The sequence below is a fragment of the Zophobas morio genome, unplaced genomic scaffold, assembly GCF_036711695.1.
Source record: "Zophobas morio isolate AGI-343-1 ecotype UQ-CSIRO unplaced genomic scaffold, CSIRO_AGI_Zmor_V1 ptg000006l, whole genome shotgun sequence".
NCBI lineage: Eukaryota > Metazoa > Arthropoda > Insecta > Coleoptera > Tenebrionidae > Zophobas > Zophobas morio.
The window spans coordinates 6,296,075-6,313,231 of NW_026972111.1; the positions used below are offsets into that span (position 1 = coordinate 6,296,075).

At 36.7% G+C, this 17,157-nt stretch overlaps 2 protein-coding genes across 5 annotated transcripts in view; one reads left to right on the forward strand and one right to left on the reverse strand.

Annotated features, from left to right (window-relative positions):
• The first annotated feature begins 2,990 nt into the window (after window positions 1-2,990).
• On the forward strand, window positions 2,991-13,265 carry LOC135123441 (protein PFC0760c-like). 3 transcript variants are annotated; one of them, XM_064048077.1, is made up of 6 exons: window positions 2,991-3,083; window positions 4,457-4,875; window positions 4,924-5,361; window positions 12,179-12,765; window positions 12,813-12,947; window positions 12,998-13,265. In XM_064048077.1, the coding sequence occupies exons 2-6, from the start codon at window positions 4,461-4,463 to the stop codon at window positions 13,133-13,135; spliced, it is 1,713 nt and encodes a 570-aa protein (XP_063904147.1). In that variant the 5' UTR covers window positions 2,991-3,083; window positions 4,457-4,460; the 3' UTR covers window positions 13,136-13,265. The 3 variants fall into 3 exon arrangements, with proteins under 3 accessions (XP_063904147.1, XP_063904150.1, XP_063904148.1); XM_064048080.1 differs by lacking the exon at window positions 2,991-3,083 and adding an exon at window positions 3,199-3,217; XM_064048078.1 differs by lacking the exon at window positions 2,991-3,083 and adding an exon at window positions 3,271-3,337.
• A 95-nt stretch (window positions 13,266-13,360) lies between these two features.
• LOC135123440 (WD repeat-containing protein 81) overlaps window positions 13,361-17,157 on the reverse strand; it is a 57,892-nt gene continuing 54,095 nt past the window's right edge. The window contains exons 7-8 of one of the 2 annotated variants that reach the window (XM_064048076.1): window positions 14,713-14,969; window positions 13,361-14,651 (exon numbers count right to left, since the gene is read on the reverse strand). In XM_064048076.1, the coding sequence (XP_063904146.1) occupies window positions 14,420-14,651; window positions 14,713-14,969 (489 nt within the window). In that variant the 3' untranslated portion in view covers window positions 13,361-14,419. Of the gene's footprint in view, window positions 14,667-14,712; window positions 14,970-17,157 lie in introns of both variants that reach the window. The other variant, XM_064048075.1, reaches the window with a different exon arrangement.

The following is a 17,157-nucleotide window of genomic DNA, read 5'->3' on the forward strand; positions in this document are numbered from 1 at the left end:
CAATTGAGAGCCCCGAGAAGGTTTCACCTTCTTTACAGAAAAGAAAATTAGGATTCCCAAAAAGGTTTCCCATTTTTTTTTCCTTAAAAAAATAGACCCGAGAAGGTTTCGCATTCTTTAAAAAAGACATTTGGTGCCCCGAGAAAATTTCACCTTCCTTCAAAAAAAAGGCAGTTGGAGTCCCGAGAAGGTTTAACCTTCTGTAAAATAGACAGTTTAAGACCCCGAGAAGGTTTAATATTAAAAAAAAAACACAGTTGGGCCTTCGAGGTTTCCCATTGTTTTTCCTTAAAAAAATAGAGCCCGAGAAGGTTTCACCTCCTTAAAAAAAAAAGACAGGATAAGCGTCCCCGAGAAGGTTTCACCTTCTTAAAAAAAGTCAATTGGGGCCTTCGAGAAGGTGTTATCTTTTGTAAAAAAAGCAGTAGGCCCCCGAGAAGGTTTTACATTATTAAAAAATGACTGTTGGGGCCCCCGAGAAGGTTTTTACCTTCTTTATAAAGACGCAGTTGGAACCGCTACGGAGGTTTCATCTTCTTTACAGAAAAGAAAATTAGGATTCCCAAAAAGGTTTCCCAATTTTTTTCCTTAAAAAAATAGACCCGAGAAGGTTTCACCTTCCTTCAAAAAGAAGGCAGTTGGAGTCCCCGAGAAGGATTAACCTTCTGTAAAAAAAGACAATTAAATACCCCGAGAAGGTTTCATATTAAAAAAAAAAACAGTTTTGTTGCCTCCGAGAAGGTTTCACCTCTTTTAAAACAAGAGAGTTGGGGCCCCCGAGAAGGTTTCCCATTTTTTTTTATTAAAAAAAATAGCCCCCGGGAAGGTTTCACATTCTTTAAAAAACCATTTGGTGCCCCCCTCTCTTTTCTTAAAGGGTATGTCGTTTGCCAAAAAAAAAGTCATCCTCGTTACTAAGAAATCAGAAAGTAATAAGCCGGAGGAATTCAGGCATTAGGTGTGTACAGTGTTGCCAATTTTACTTTTATAAAATTACGTTTTTTTTGTAATCTACATCATTAAGAGTTTTTTTATAATTTTTTTGGGACTCCCACACCCCCGTACATAACCTATTGAAGAGTTAATCCGCCATTTTAGTACAAAATTAGGTATCTAATATGTTTGAGTTTTTGTAAAGAGCAAATTCTAAGATTAAAATTTTGTGTGAATCTGGATAAAGGAAAACCATGTATTAAATATCATTATACGATGCACTAAGCAACTGAAGAATTCGGAACGAGTGAAAAGTGAATGTTTTGGTTTCAGGATTGTATGGCGAGCAGTTGATTTTGTTTCAATATATACCTCACATGAGTGAACTGATTGCATTGTGTAAACGAAGATTAACACCCAACTTGGAAGGAGGATTGATTTCATGTTTGGCACTTTTGGCGCATGTTATACCGTATTTGTCCGATTCGGCACTGATGGACCAGTTACAAGTAAGTTTTTTGTTAGCTTTGCCTATTTATTACTACGATTACACAAAATGAAAATTTCAACCATTGCTTACACGTTTATTTCTAAAATCATTAGTCGTACGAATAAAGAACAACAAAAGTCGATCAGTAATTGTAAATGTGGACTTTGAAATTTAAAATCCCTTCTGGTGCTAACTCGAAAATCTGACTCCTGTCAAATGTGAATTTACTCCCATTAGTTCCATTTCGCAGATGTAAACACGGTTGTCGTATGAATAACCGCCGGTGACTATTTTCTATGGCAGTGAAGTCGATTTCGCACGTGAAGTTGTGTTGCCGAGAGCCAATTTTTCTGAGAGTCCATGTGCAATTTTCGTGATGTTTATAATACCGTAAGCTAAACTAGTGGTCAGAAAACTTCACAATTCGTTGCGACAAAATAGTGGAATCTAGATCAAACTTAAAGATTTTTTCGGACGAATTTGATATAATATCGGGATGCACATTCATTAGATGTTGTTCCAGTCCTTTTCTCAGTCCACCCCATCTGCAAATACCAGTACCGACGGGACAGATGTGACCTAAGTAATCGCAGTGCTCTTCGTGTTTTTTTATCTCCTGAGAGCAAGCTCTATATGTGCAACCATTGCTCTCGTAAATGCATGGGTATTCTACTAAAACTGCAATTTTTTTCTAAAATATTACTTCTTGGAGACGCACAGTCGGTATTCTAGCAAATTGTAAATTTCTTCTGAAACTGACAGATCTAGTTGAAATTGTCCAGTTTTCTTTGGGGTAGTGGTCATGCACTGAATAGTTTACTGTACTATGACAAAATCTCCCGGAAAGACTATACAATGTTCTTGGTCGAACGCCTTGGTCAATCAAAGATTATGAAAAAGTCGATTTCTTTCTATTGCTGTTTCCTAAGAAGTTTGCTGGGAAAGTCCCGTGGCAAAACCAGTGCCAAAAAACAGGTCGTTGCCTCAGCAGCTGATGATTAAGACGAAGATATATCCTCTTTTTTCATTAAATTTAATTTGACTTACAGATGAAATTGTTATAATGATTTGTGAATAACGGACTATTACTCACCACAAGACACTTATTTCAGATCAGCTGAATCAGTTTTCTGCATCATTTAACACTTTAACTCTAATTAAGTGTGCATTTTGTTTTTTAATATTACGATGACATTCAAACCAAATAAGCTCAAAATTCTAAAGCTAGCCCACGAACTGGGTATACAAAGCACACTTCATTCACATTTTCGATCCTCACCATATCCCTCTTCCGCTATGCAGAAAACCAAAACAGATCGTCCAGAGAAAGTTTTCGGTCATAAAATAACGGTAACACACATACTTCCTCGCGCTCCACAATGCAATAGTTAGGCAAAAACCCCCATCACACCCACCCAGAAATCCAAAAGTGAGTTTACCACCACGCCAGCTCCGTACCGGAAAAAATCCTGCGTGTTGTAAACAAGTGCCATCATCCACGGTGTCTGAGTGACGTCAGACCGGGTATAAGAAGTAAACCGGCGAAGAAGTAAAGTTGTTAGTCTGTCATCCGCCTCACGGTCAGCACAGGTCATAGCTCTTCGTATAACAGTGTTACACGGTGCGGTTAATAAGTGTGCTCCAGTGTGACCTACTAAGGGTAAGTTGCAATGGGCGGTTCCGGGACGGACAGTGCTTGAGTGCCGGAAAACGGAAGACTGTGTTCCGGGTGGCTTTACCAGAAGATGTGGTAGAATTTTGAAAATTTTAATTTATGCTGGTGTAACTGTTGAGGTACCGTTAAGTCGGTCAGTTGGTAATTTGATTAATTGGGTGCTAATGCTGTGGACAATTCGGAATTTGCGAAGACGGAAGCAGAATTTTGAACTTGTTTTGACTCTATTGTGAGAAAAGGTGTAAAAATTATACAAACTAAGTAAAATATTAAAACGCAAAGTACATCAAACTAAATTGAAATTCACACTTTTCGTCAGTATGTGCATAATTTTGGATCCTACTAAAGTGTGATAAAAAAAAACTCTAAACTCAAAATGGTTCTCCGTTATGATCTACTTTAGATGGAAACGATCGATCTGATTAGTTTGACTTCTCTCTTTTTACCTATATGCTTTCCGATGCAAAAGAAAGAAAACCCAGTTGGTGTTAAATTCAAACCAAGTTTATAGCGTTTTTTAAATAATCATTGTTGTTTGGTCAAAATTTATTCATATAAATGTGGCAACACCGCTTTTCGGAAAATTTCTTTTTGAAGAAAGTTAAGTATGCAAATGTGGTTAGTTGATTACGTATACAGATCACTGTTAAAAAATCTTCATCCCAGAGTGACGTCAGAATTCAACCTTGAATTTTGACGTCAAATTAAATTTTAAATAAAAAACGAAATCTTGTTTTATAATGTAATTAACTTGAAACTACACACGACACGACATGGTACGGATACCGTTCATTAAGAAAATAGTGGATCGAAAGTGTCTGTGAACAACAAAAAAATCTAAAACGTGTATCTGAGATTTGCCACTCAGCGCAAATGTCATAGTTGTTTATTATTGATTTTTGAGACTTAGGTTACGTTTAATAATTTTGTTCATAATTCGTACACTTTAGTACAACTGTTATAAATTATGGATCACCACATGAAAATTTTGTCTCCAATGTATATATTTGTTTTTATATCATTATTTTAGTGTCTTATTACATTTATATAATTATTCGGAAACACCTAGGGAATGCTGAATTAATTCTTGTGTTGGCGTAATTAAATTTCCCTAAACCCAACTGTCAAAGTTAGTGAAGGTATTTTATTTTTTCTTCATATTATCATCCAAATAGAAAAAATCTATAAAAAATTTTTGAAAATGAAACTTTATGCAAACGTGAAATGGAAATTGTTTTAATTTAAGATTTGACTGAAATTGATATTTTCTTTTAGCTTTTACGTAGAACATCGTTCATTTAAATGTAAACTAAAATTCTCTCCCCACAGAACAAAACTAACGTTCTTACTTTTTCTAGCACAATGCGGATATACTTCTTAGCAACAGTTTTTCTCCTCTCCGTCATCCACTGCTACAGCACCCCCATCATAGTCTCCCGAGAAACCAAATCCCTAGAACAAGTCGAAAAAGAAGGCATCCGAGCTGAAGAAACCACAGGTGTGACCAACCCCGAACCTCTAACCACCGAAGCCCCCAAACAAGAATCCCCAACCACCGCAGCCCTCAGTGATGAAGCCAAATCTGTAACAGAACTCCCTAAAGAAACTGGTCGACAGTCATCCGACGACGACGACGACGACGATGACGACGACGACGATTTGGGGCTAGATATCGGAGACGACGATGATGATGATGATGACGACGACGACGATGGGGACGACGATGATGACGACGGAGACTACGACTTCGACAGTTTCTTTGACGATATTCTTGGAGGTAAAAGTTTGAGTTGTTTGTAGGTGGGTTTTGATGGGTTGTTGATAGGTGATGATGACGACGACGATGATGACGATGACGACGACGAAGACGATACCGTGGCTGCTGATGTTCCTGTGGTTTCTCCCGTGTCGGCGCAGCCTGTTGTCGCCCCCAGTGAGACTCTCGTGGAGGACGCCACTGGTGACGAAGTCCTCGAGGAGCACTCAGCGGGAGAAGGGGATAGTGATACTGGTACGGGCGCTGAAACCTCTGAAACCGAATCCTTGATTGATAAGAACCCAACTGAGAGTAACGAACCGGTCGTGGTCGACGAAGTGCCGGCGAACGATGCCGAGGATGACGACGACGATGACGATGACGATGACGACGACGACGACGATTTGGAGGGTTTGACTGAGGACGATGACGATGACGATGATGACGATGACGATGACGATGACGACGACGATGACTTCGATGATGTGATTGAAGCCAGACGATCACGTGAGTCCAAATCTCGTAAACACAGTAAGAAATCAAAAAAATCCAGAAAACAACACAAAATATCTAACAAAGTGAGATAGAGTAGTGCTCAGAGACCTGTATCATCCATTCTGTACAAAACGCACTGTAGTTAGTAGACTTTCTGTTTCTGCTCTTCTTTGAAAATTTAGTTACGTGCCAGTGTATTTGCTATTTATTATTTACTATTTATTTTATTTATTTGAATGCTTTTGCATTATACTAGGTATATGTCACAGTCAGTGACCCGAATCTGTATTTGTACAAAAACATTAAAACAATACAATAGAAATTGTTGTGTTTTATTTTTTTAACGAAGCAAAATGTTCTTAACATTTTGTGACATTTATCTAGCTAATGCATCTCTTTCTCTAACCGCATGCCTCTAACACAGTCACAGTCTAGTTCTAACTCTCGTAAATGTGATCGAAGTGGTAAATGGGTAAGTAGAAGCTGACCGATGACATGACTCCTCGACATGACTTAAGTCGACCTGTAGTGGGGTAGAACCTGTAGTACTTAAGTAAACCTAGATAGAAATCATGAAAGCATGGTAGAACATCCGATATCAGTGTAGCCTTTTTGAGTAGATAGATCAAACTCGATCCATCATCAAAGTAGCCATAGTCCATAACAAAGTAACACAGCCACCCATGTTCTATGTGTTTTCGCGCGGAACTACAACCACCCTGTATATAACTATGCGAGGAATGTCCATGAAATCCTCGCAGTAGGCCACGGAAGACGTGTCGCCGGAGATGTGGGTCACCTAGTGACCTTCTTCGGCGCATCCTTCCGAGGTCAAGCGAGTTCTTGGTCGGCCGCTTTAATTGAGCGTGGAGCAACTGATTGATGCCTCGTTGTTGCAATAACGCGGCGTTTGTTTCGGCGGTTATAATTGGACGTATCCTTGGGTAGAAAGTCCGGCCCTGACCTGATGGCCACTGACCTCGCCAGACGGTCTTATCGGCTGTTCCGTTATAAATGGTGTTGCCGGATTTCGTTTCACCGGAACATGAGGTTTTCGAGGATTACAATTTTTATTAATCACGATCGAGGAAACTTTCTTCGGGAGGTTGCCTAATTAGTGTGGGAATGTCGTGAGAGTGTTTGAATTTTTCTTTTTAATTCTTGCGACGTAATCATTATGCCGCCGACTTCCATGTTTTGAGTTTTAATGAATCATTAATGATTCAAACGTGAAATGGGGGCGCGGCTAATATGCAGACGGAGACAATAGTTGCAAGTGGCGCGAATGTGGTCATCATCCAGTTTACTGAATTAATTACCCGCAGAGTTTGTTTTTTGATTTTTTCTTGCTAACTCTGTAAACTTTTATGGCATAACTGGGAATAAAAATTGAGTATGTTTGTATCAGATTTTGGTGAGATAAATGCTAGAAAACGAAAAAAAAATTGTGCTGAAATTTGAGAAAACTGACCGTTTTAGTTTTTGCCCAGTTTTAAGATTCATATCTTATAAAAAAGGTGTCGATGACATCATTGTCATCGACACCTTTTTGAATCGTAAATACGGTATGCAAGTTCAGTAAATCTCAGTTTTTTCTCTTACAAAATAACTACAAATAATTAAAATGACAAAAAAATTACTGAGAGTATCCTGGCGAAAATTTTTCTCATTTCTGAATATTTTGCAAAAATTTCATCATTAAAAAAATAAAAACCATGGTCTTGGAGACAATTTCATCATTATCAGAACTGACATTTCTTTAGCACACTGTTTGCTCAACGTTTTACAATTTGTCATAAAAATTATTTATTCATCCCCCCAAAAAAAGTGATGACGTTATGTCAAAAATCAAACATAAATAAATGTCAACGTGAAATTTATAATGCGATATTTTCCGCTACTTGTTATTTGTTAATATATCCATATTTTTGATTTTATGCATACGAACTATCTTAAAAACAAAATATGTACAATGTAATTTTAAACTTTATTTTAGAATTCATTGAACGAATTTTTTTGAAAATTTAGGAAACGTGAATGTACCTTACTTAATTATTGTCCGACATTTTAGAAACACAATCTTCCTTGTTTAATGAAGAATGTGTATGTTTACACGTTGACACACAAGCAGTATTCATTCTACTTCAAAAACGAGTGTAAACAATTTTGCAGGTTATGTAAATTAATGACACGTTGAATAGACGTTGACAAAAGTTTGTATTAAGAAAAAAAAGGCAAAATTAGCCCCGCCCACCCGCCCTATCTCAATTGTGATGATTTTTTTTATTCGTCGTGAGTCAAGAGGGCGGAGCTTTTGCAGTTAAAACTGCAAAAACATGGTTTCAGTATCGTGTTGTTCAAAGAATACTATGTATATTAAGAAAAAAATGAAGCCAAAGATTAGACCCCATCCATATCCGCCCTGATCTCAGCTCTCAATTGTGATGCATTTTTCATTCGTTGTCAGATGGAGGGGCGGGGCTTAATTGCAAAATCCATATTTGTCTAAAAGAATTCACCATTCTAAATATAGTTTAAAGTTCTTGTTCTGAAAAGACGATTACGTATATTACGATAAAAAGCAAAATATAAGCCCCGCCCACCCGCCCTATCTTAATTGTGATGATTTTTTTTTAATCGTCGAGAACCAAACGAGCGGATTTTTTTATATTTTCGTTTTTTTTTTTTCTTAATATGCCAAGTATTCTTTGAACAACCCAATACTCAAAAACATGTTTTTATTTTGTTGTAAAGAAATAAGTATTTTGCAGTTAAGCTTCGCCCCCTTGATTCAAGGCGAATAAAAAAATCATCACAATTGAGACAGGGCGGGTGGGCGGGCTTACATTTTTTCTTTTTGTGTTAATATGTGTAGACTTATTTTCACAACATGAAACTTAAAACACGTTTAAAATGGAAAATTTTGAGACGGAAACATCGATTTTGCAATTAGGCTATGAAGAAAAAAACAGGCAAAATAAAAGATAGCTATAAAAATTAGCCACCGTTGTCAGATTCACTCTGAACAATTTTTTAATTTTTAGTGATATTATTAAGAAAACGATGGATAAAGACATGTTACTTTTAAAAATTATTTGGAATAATGAAAGTTCGGTCGATTTCATATACCTATACACTAAGTAGTAAATTAAAATATGGTGAAATATCGAAAGGAAAAATTACTTACTTTCACAGTTGTTACAGATGCTTTTGATACTTTTTTATTTGCTCAATAAACAGATCTTAACAACGTGTCAGAGCATTTGTGCGCCATTTTTTGATCACGCTGTATAATTAAAGGATTGCAAACAAAACATAGTGACAAAATGGATTCTTAATTTGCCAAAAAATATCGAAACTTTAACCACTACATTTAAGTGTCAAAAGAAAATTACCAAAGTGACAATGTAAAAAAATCAAAAGCAAAATTTTATTCTAAAATGTAAAAACTGTAAAAAAAATCAATTTTCAATATAATCAATTTGTAAGATAAGGTAGCTCAATCAATACATTGAAAGTCTCAGTAAGTACCGAGTGACTATTAAGTTTATGATTTTTTTTGTCAGGTTGGCAACACTTAAAATTTATAATGGCAAATTCAAATTTTGGACATTAGTTCAGTAACTGCCATCTTTTCATTGGTTTTTAACTGCGCTGACGACAATATTGGCAACTGAGAACTAACTTGTTAACATTGCTGCCAATAATTCAGAATTGCCAACCCAAAAATTTGCCTTAGTCATTAATAGTCACTCCGTAGTTTTGAAAAAAGTCCTGAGTATCAAAGTATCATAAAACTGGAATACTAGTTCAGTTAATTTTTCCTTAAAAATCAATTCTAATCGCAAGGATTCAAGGACACATTACAGAATTTGACGTAGATTTAATCTAGGGTGATCGTTATACCTTTTTTAATAGTGGTGTTCTATTTTTCAAATTCAAATACTTTTTACTCTTTCTTTTTTTCTAATTCAGTGAACATTTTCTATTTTCGCCTTTTTTACGCTTCTTTACTTCTCGAAGGTAAGCAAGGAAATATTGTAATAGGGTCTACTCGGCGAATGACTACTTTCAGGTTTTTTCGGTGCTTTATGACCCCTAGAGTACGATAAAAATTGCTCCCTTCCAGTTTCCAGTTATACTTTTCGGTTTGGAAACCAGAAATGTAGTTTAATTAAATTGTAGGTTTTCCCAAAACATATACTGCTTCAGTTGGTATCAATGAATTTTGTTTGAAATAGGTAGACCTGTCACTCCACGTTACTTCTTGTTGCCAAAACTGGCATGATTGATAGTGACATTTAATTTATGTTGAAATTTGTTACTAATTGTTACTAAAAGGTCGTAACCATCAACCAAACTTTCTTTAGCGCTTCAAAGTGACATAGCGCCAAGCATTTGAATCAGGTTTGGCAACAGCAGCGCACGAAAATTGTAATTGTATTGCCAACTCAAACGGTACTTGTTAATCGCGTTGTATCTATTTTTTCATAGCTGCATTGCTGCCATTATAGATTTTTTAAATCCCTATTAATTTTTCGCCAGTGAAATCAACATGATGATACTTTGACCATTTACAATAATCTTAATAAACAAACTTGGTTTAGCCACAATTGAATGTGGTAACAATTTAAAGTAACACCATAGTGTCACTTATAGCAAGTAAATCCATTCTATTTTGACACTTAAAAGTAGTGGCTTTAGCCACACAAAAATCTGAACAAAAATGATATTTTCTTACTACCGAGTTTTGTGTGAAGCTTTTTAAAAAACGGTTTTTTTTTAGAATTTACATGTTGTGGTTATTTGCAAATTATTATCATCAAAGTAGTTACTTATGAAAATTCGTTCACATGACAAATTCACTTTAAAAGTACCAAATAATATTAATCTTTGTGATTTTTTTGTCAGGGCGGTGACATATTTAAAATTTTAGGATGGCATAACTGATTGTCAATTTGAAATTTATGATAGTCTTATCTTAGAAGGTACTAGCCCCGCCCACCCACCCTGTTCTCATTCTAACGACCTTATTTCTGTTCAGTATAAGATCCACTTTTGATTCAGAATACATAAAATGAATCATTGAAATAGAGGCTAAGTGCTAATCGTAATTTTTTCGGTACAGTATTTCTTTTTTCAGAAGAAAAAAAATAGAGAACGGGTGGGTGGGCGGGGCTAAGTTTTGCAGTCAGTCTTATCTTAGCAAGGACTAGCCCCGCCCACCCACCCTCTGTTTTCTTAGAAGATATGACATTTGCAACAATTAGTCTTATCTTAGCAAGAATTAGCCCCGCCCACCCACCCTTCACTTTCTTCGAGGGTATGTCATGTACTAAAATCAGTCTTATGTTAGCAGGTACTAGCGATCTTCTCATTGTGTTTATTAGACGCGTTTGTGTCAAAACTGACAGCTATGAACTACATATAGCACTGTTGCCAATAATTCAGTATTGCCAATACAAAAATGTTGTCCGCAGTTATAGTGCCTGTAGTTACGGTATATTTTATTATAAATATAAGAAAATAATACAACGCTATATCACTAAACAACTTTATTATTTTATGGATAGTAGTTTAGGCAATTTTGCTGGGTTCAATATGCTAAAGTGGATTATCATGGTCCTCCTAAAATTGAAGTAAAAAAATTCCGAATAATCCCTGTCAAAATGTCCAGAAATTGCTTGAGTATATTTCCTTTTAACTGTCATACGACCTAGGGCAATTCAGTTACAAAGTTACACAATTGAATACTTAGTTTAATAACAAAAGATAACAACCTCAATGACAATAATAGATAATTAAACAGTTATTATTTTTTTGCAGACGATGACCGTACGGTCACAGTAGGTACGGTCATCAGTATTATGTCATAAATCATTACTGAAAGCAAAACATTTGATTTTCACGTACAGTCACCAGCATTAAAAACGGGACAACAATTGACAAAACAATTTATATTTGATATCTTAATAACGATAAAATGACAGTTAAACGTCTCTCCTTGTCCCGTTTTTAATTAACTTCGAAACATGCATCTCACAACTTATTTTGAATTTAAATACTAGGTTGTACTTATGACGGGTTAAAAATTTTGGTCCGAATTAATAACTGTGAAACTGTCAATTTCATATAACGAAAGCAAGATTATAATTTTTATGTACTAATGACAGAAGAAATCACGGAACCGATATTCCATGAAAATGCAAGCGTGGGAAGTACCAATTTTCGTTACAGAAAAACGAAATATCAGTGACCTTGACCTGCTTTATAATATACAGTTTACGTAACTGTAACATAATTGCAAAAAGTGTCACTAATCGTTGGCTAAACTAAGACAACGTAGCTGTTATAAAAACAGTACATTTAACTCTTTATTTCATGTGTGGTAACCACATTTAAGTTTTTAAAATTTTGTGAACATGGCGTCAAATGATTCAAGGTCAAAGCTTTATGTCATCAGCTTTATGTATCTAGTTGTTAACATACTGATTAACTACCCGCATTGATATATCTCACCTGTATGTTGGTTGACTACTAAAACAACCTTCCAGATACAGGAAATTCCAGGAATTGCAACTGTTCCACAAAAAACGGTTCAAAACTGTTTAGATAAAAATAATGAGGGTTCCAGAAATGTACAAGGTTATTATGTCAATGCAGTATTTTTCTACACTGATTAAAACCGTTGCCAACCTTTGAAAGAAATTTTATTAATGTGGTGGTTTTAGTTCCGCTTTAGTCCAAATAAATGGTATTTGGAGCAAGCCCCACCAAATACCATTTATACCCCAAATAAGCACCCTCTCTACAACCCTTTTCCGTTCAGGTGCCATGCAAACCCCAAAAATGCCCGCCATATACATATCAAAATACAACAGATTCGTCGACAACATAATCGGCCGCATCAACAAAATCCTCGGCAAGTCTTACGACCCCGTCCGAGTGAAAATCCTAGCCAACGACGCCAAAAAGAACAAGAAAACCGCGACCAAGAAAACCACCAAGAAAAACAAGAAACGAACCAACTCGAAACGACGAACCGCGGCCACTAACAGCATGACAAACAAAATGGCGGAGATCGCCATTGCTAGATCCGACAACGGCGACAACGAGCCTTCGTATATACTAATTTCCAAAACCAGCGACAGAACACCCGAATTGAGAAACAACATTCGGACAGGGAACAGAGCTACGAACAACAAGAACAAGAAGAAGAACAACAACAACAACAACAAGAACGGGAATAAGACTAAAAGCGGAACGAAGAACAAGACACCCAAGGCGAAAGCCACGCTTTTCGGGCTCAGTTCCATCAGGAGAGACGGCGACGTCAGTGTGAACATGATGGCCAACCACACCACAGTGAAGACGAACTTTGTGTTGGGACCCCTGACGCTGCGGGTCGAACGAGAGGTAATAGTGCCAACTGCTAAAATAAAGTCACTAAATTGTTTGTGTAGATGGGGCGAGGTGCCAAGAGGGAAGTGAAGAGCGCCACAGCCACCACGGCACAGATGCATGGACGTCTTAATCTTCGTATAGTTCACGGAGGCGCGGCTACTCTTCACTCAATAAAAGTTCTGCAGCCGAAACAGGTACGTACTTAAGTCGTCATTGTGACGTAATACGCATTATGATTCTACAGGTTCGCGTCGACAGTGCTGACGACCACGAAAAAACCAAAGAGTTCATGTGGAGGAGGAGTCCCCATATTGCCTCCCTTGTTTCTCAGAAGCTTGCCTCTGCGACCAGATCGATGCTAAAGCCGCCACCGGCAGCTTAATTTTACTAAGTAATTTTCAAATTTGATATTTTGTGCCTTCGTTATTTATTTTATTTATTGTAGAGTGTTTAGTGATGTTTAATTTATTGATTAGGTTAGAGTGTTGCCCAATAAATTCTAATTTTGCGTACTTTGTATTTTTAAACTAAATAGAATAAGTTACAGTTAGGTTGGTATAACTGTAAACGCGGACTGCAAACTAAACCCGGTGACAACAAACGCCAGTTTGATTTTACAAATTTTATTTGCACAATAATTAACATAATGAATTACATCACTCATGGTAAATCTTTGGAACTGTATAATACTAAACAGGAAATAAATAACTATTTATAAATCAATATAATGGTAGTACAGTTATTGTAACTAAATGGTGAAATGGATAATGCCGTAAATAACACACCTATGATATAAAAAAGGAATTGACTAGTGACTTTTTTGTAGTCAGTGACTTCCTTGAGTCCTATTCACGCTAGAAGTGTTTTCCACGTTAAGTTTACTAAAATATTGGAGACTTTGTTAAATCAAATACACTAGCCTTGACGTAATTCCCACTGGATTGATTAGTACTTAATTCAATTATGTCAAGTTTTTGTTTGAAGTTTGTGAACTAATAAAATCTAAAGCAGTCCTAAGACGATCAAACTCACTCAAAGTCTGGTCGTCTGTAACCGCTTAGCAAATCTCCAACGTACTCATACAAGTGACTATTTTTTTTACCTAAACGAATTCTGTATGTGTATACTTATTTCTATTTTATAAAGTATGTAAATTTACACTTTTGTATAAAATAAAATTCTGTAAGTTGTTTAACCGTAAATATACATATCCCTGAAAATAGTCTCAATATACAAACGCAGTTCGTTTGTCTGATAACAAAGAATTAAAATTAACATCACAATAAATAAAACCTTAAAAAAACAAGGAATTGCACTGGAATGTTAAGAGAAATCTGATCACACGCGATCTTCCTTAATTGAACCTGTAATGATACATCAAATTTAAAAAAAAAAGAAAATTTTCTATTAAATGAGTGGGATTTTTACTATTTTACACCCGTTTTTCAACAAAAAATAGTTCAGAGATGTTTACAAACAAAGAGAGAGCGTTGAATTCTAACCTAACCTCAATCCGTAGTCGTTTATTTTTTTTTTTTAATTTGATATATCTCACCCACTTTTTCCAACTTCAATTTAAACTCATTCCACCTAAAACCAAAAACGCCACAACAATCTAACAAAACCTACCTTCCTCCTTGGCAAGAATCGGCCCCTCTCCCCCCTTTCAACACAAAAGATTGATAACCCCCGTGTCCGCCCCCAGCAACAATAGTCTATTGAGCGGTAAAAGGGCCATCGAAGTCAACAGGCCCTTGAAGGCGTCCGACCTCAACTTCGTGCTCGAGAACGATGCCTCGAGGTCGATCGACGTGTGGACGCCTATCCTGTTGGCGGTCGTCCCCGAGATCAGTTCGTTATTGTAGACGTTCAGGCAGTGCACCGGTTCCGTGGCACCTCTGGCGAAAGACAGCCTATCAATGGCGATGAAACCGATCAGAACGTCACTATTGTACCAACCTGAGGTGGAACCTGAACTTTCCGTCGCCGGCGTTCCAGACGCCGATGGTCTGGTCGAGGCTGGACGAGATGATGGTGTGGTTGTCGGCGGCGACGAGCTGCAGGACTTCGCTTTCGTGGGCCTTCCAGGTGGAGATGACTAGGCCGGTGCGGCTGTCCAGGACCGTGATGGTGCCGGAGGACTGGCCGGTGGCGATCCAGGCGCCCGAGGGGGCGACAGCCAGGCAGCGGATTAGGCCGGCGGGGTTGAGGCTCACCTAACGCAAACAAAATAATTGTTTGTTTGTAATAACTTAGGGTAATCCACTTAAGGGGACTCGCTGGACGAGGTATAACATTTTTTTGGTTTTTTGTATGAAAAAATGATATTAATATAGATGTATCATACATCAAACTGCAGCTTTTTTCATATTCTAGAGCGCAGAGACCAGTTCAATCAACTAAAAAAATATGGCTGAGAAATATCGTAAAAAAAGCACCATTGTATGTTTTCTTTTCAAGTTTTTTGAGTTATAACCATCATAGAATCGCTTGAAAATTCGCACATGGATAAAACATCACTTTTTACAGGGCGCAGAGTCATTAAATGTTTGTTAGTGGTACAATTTATTTAAATAATAATGTGTTTATTAAAATCAAAATATACCACAAATTAATGCAAAATACGTCGAATAATTTTAACAGGAATATCAGAGGAAAATTAATGATCTATCGGTTAGCAGAGTTTTTAACAAAAACTAACAATTATTGAAAAAAATGGGTATCAATTCGACAGAATTTGAGCAGTTAGTTCAGTACTTTGCCGATAGGAGCGCCACTAAAATTTACGGAAGCCACTTTCCAGGTAAAACCCTTATCGCCTGCTTTACCATAAGCTGATTGTTGGAGTTCTCGGCTGATTCTTCGAATTTATGGCACTCAGTTTTATAACAAGCCGCCAGGACCGGCCGTAGTAATCTATTGTTAAGGAAATTAACTTTTACGCAATGAGGTACTACCATAAAACCGAATTAAAACTGGGGAACTATAATATTTTTACTCCACTCAGGATCCTGAATTCAATGCACATGATTACTAAAAAATCATTGTAATATTATTGTTAATATATATTTTGCTTTGTTAATTAATAAAACTAATAAACATATTTATAATAATAATAAAAAATAAAATACAGCTTTTGTTTAACACGTATAAGTAGCTAAGTGTATCTACTACTTATCCCAGAAAGGAGGTGTTTTAAAAAAGCCCTACGTCCAGTAACTTCTCCCTTCATTGTTTACTCGAAAAAAGTGCTCGTATATGTTTTCATTTGCCGAGAGATCATTTTCAAAATATATTTATAATAAAAATATGCAAGTCTTGGTGATGAAAAATGTACTCCTAATAAATTATTAAAGTACATAAAAAAATAGAAACAAATTTTATTTATTTTAAAAAAATCTCTCGCAAAGGCAGGTTCCTCTTTCTTCTTGAATCAATTATTTCGGGCAATAATGCGCCAAAGTAAAATCTGCCAAGTTTATCTGCCATCTTTTTACATATTTCTTCGTTTTTTTCTACATTAATTCCTTTGGGTGTCCACACAACAAAATAAACTTGTGAAATACCCGTAACAAGCATTTGTCCCTGGACTTGAAAGTAGTAGTCATTATTCTTTTTTTAGTTTCAATTCTCTGTCTGTCAATGTACAAAATTTGATTATTTTTTTTCTAACCGTTTCTTCGGGAGACAAATCTTGCGATTTTGCAGGGCATTTAATTTCGACTAATGCACTCCTATCCCCTAGAACCCTGTCTGGACTAACAGCCAAGTAAGGAAATTGTTTTGAAATAAACAATATTTGATGAGATAAAATTAATTTTGGCACTTTTGACCACTCAACTATTTTCGAAAATTATTAGTGGAAATAATTTTCTAGTCCCGCCCGTCCGCCCTCTATTTTCTTATTAGAGACTATGTCATTTGCCAAAATGAGTCTTGGCAGGTACAAGCGACACCCGCCCATCCTCTCTTTTCTTAGGAGATATTTCATTTGCCAAATTTAGTATTATTTTACCAGGCTACTAGCCCCGCCCACCCACCCTCTCTTTCCTTAGAGGGTATGTCATATGCCAAAATTAGTCATATCTTAGCTAGGTATTTGCTAAGATAAGACTGATTTTGGCAAATCACATGTCCTCCAAGAAAACAGAGGGTGGGTGGGCGGGGCCAATATTTGATGAGATAAAACTAATTTTGGCACTTTTGACCACTCAACCATTTTCGAAAATTAGTGGAAATAATTTTCTAGTCCCGCCCGTCCGCCCTCTATTTTCTTAGAGACTATGTCATTTGCCAAAATGAGTCTTGGCAGGTACAAGCGACACCCGCCCATCCTCTCTTTTCTTATTCGGGTATGCCATTTGCCAAAATCGGTCTTTAAACAGATATTAGCCGCGCCCACCC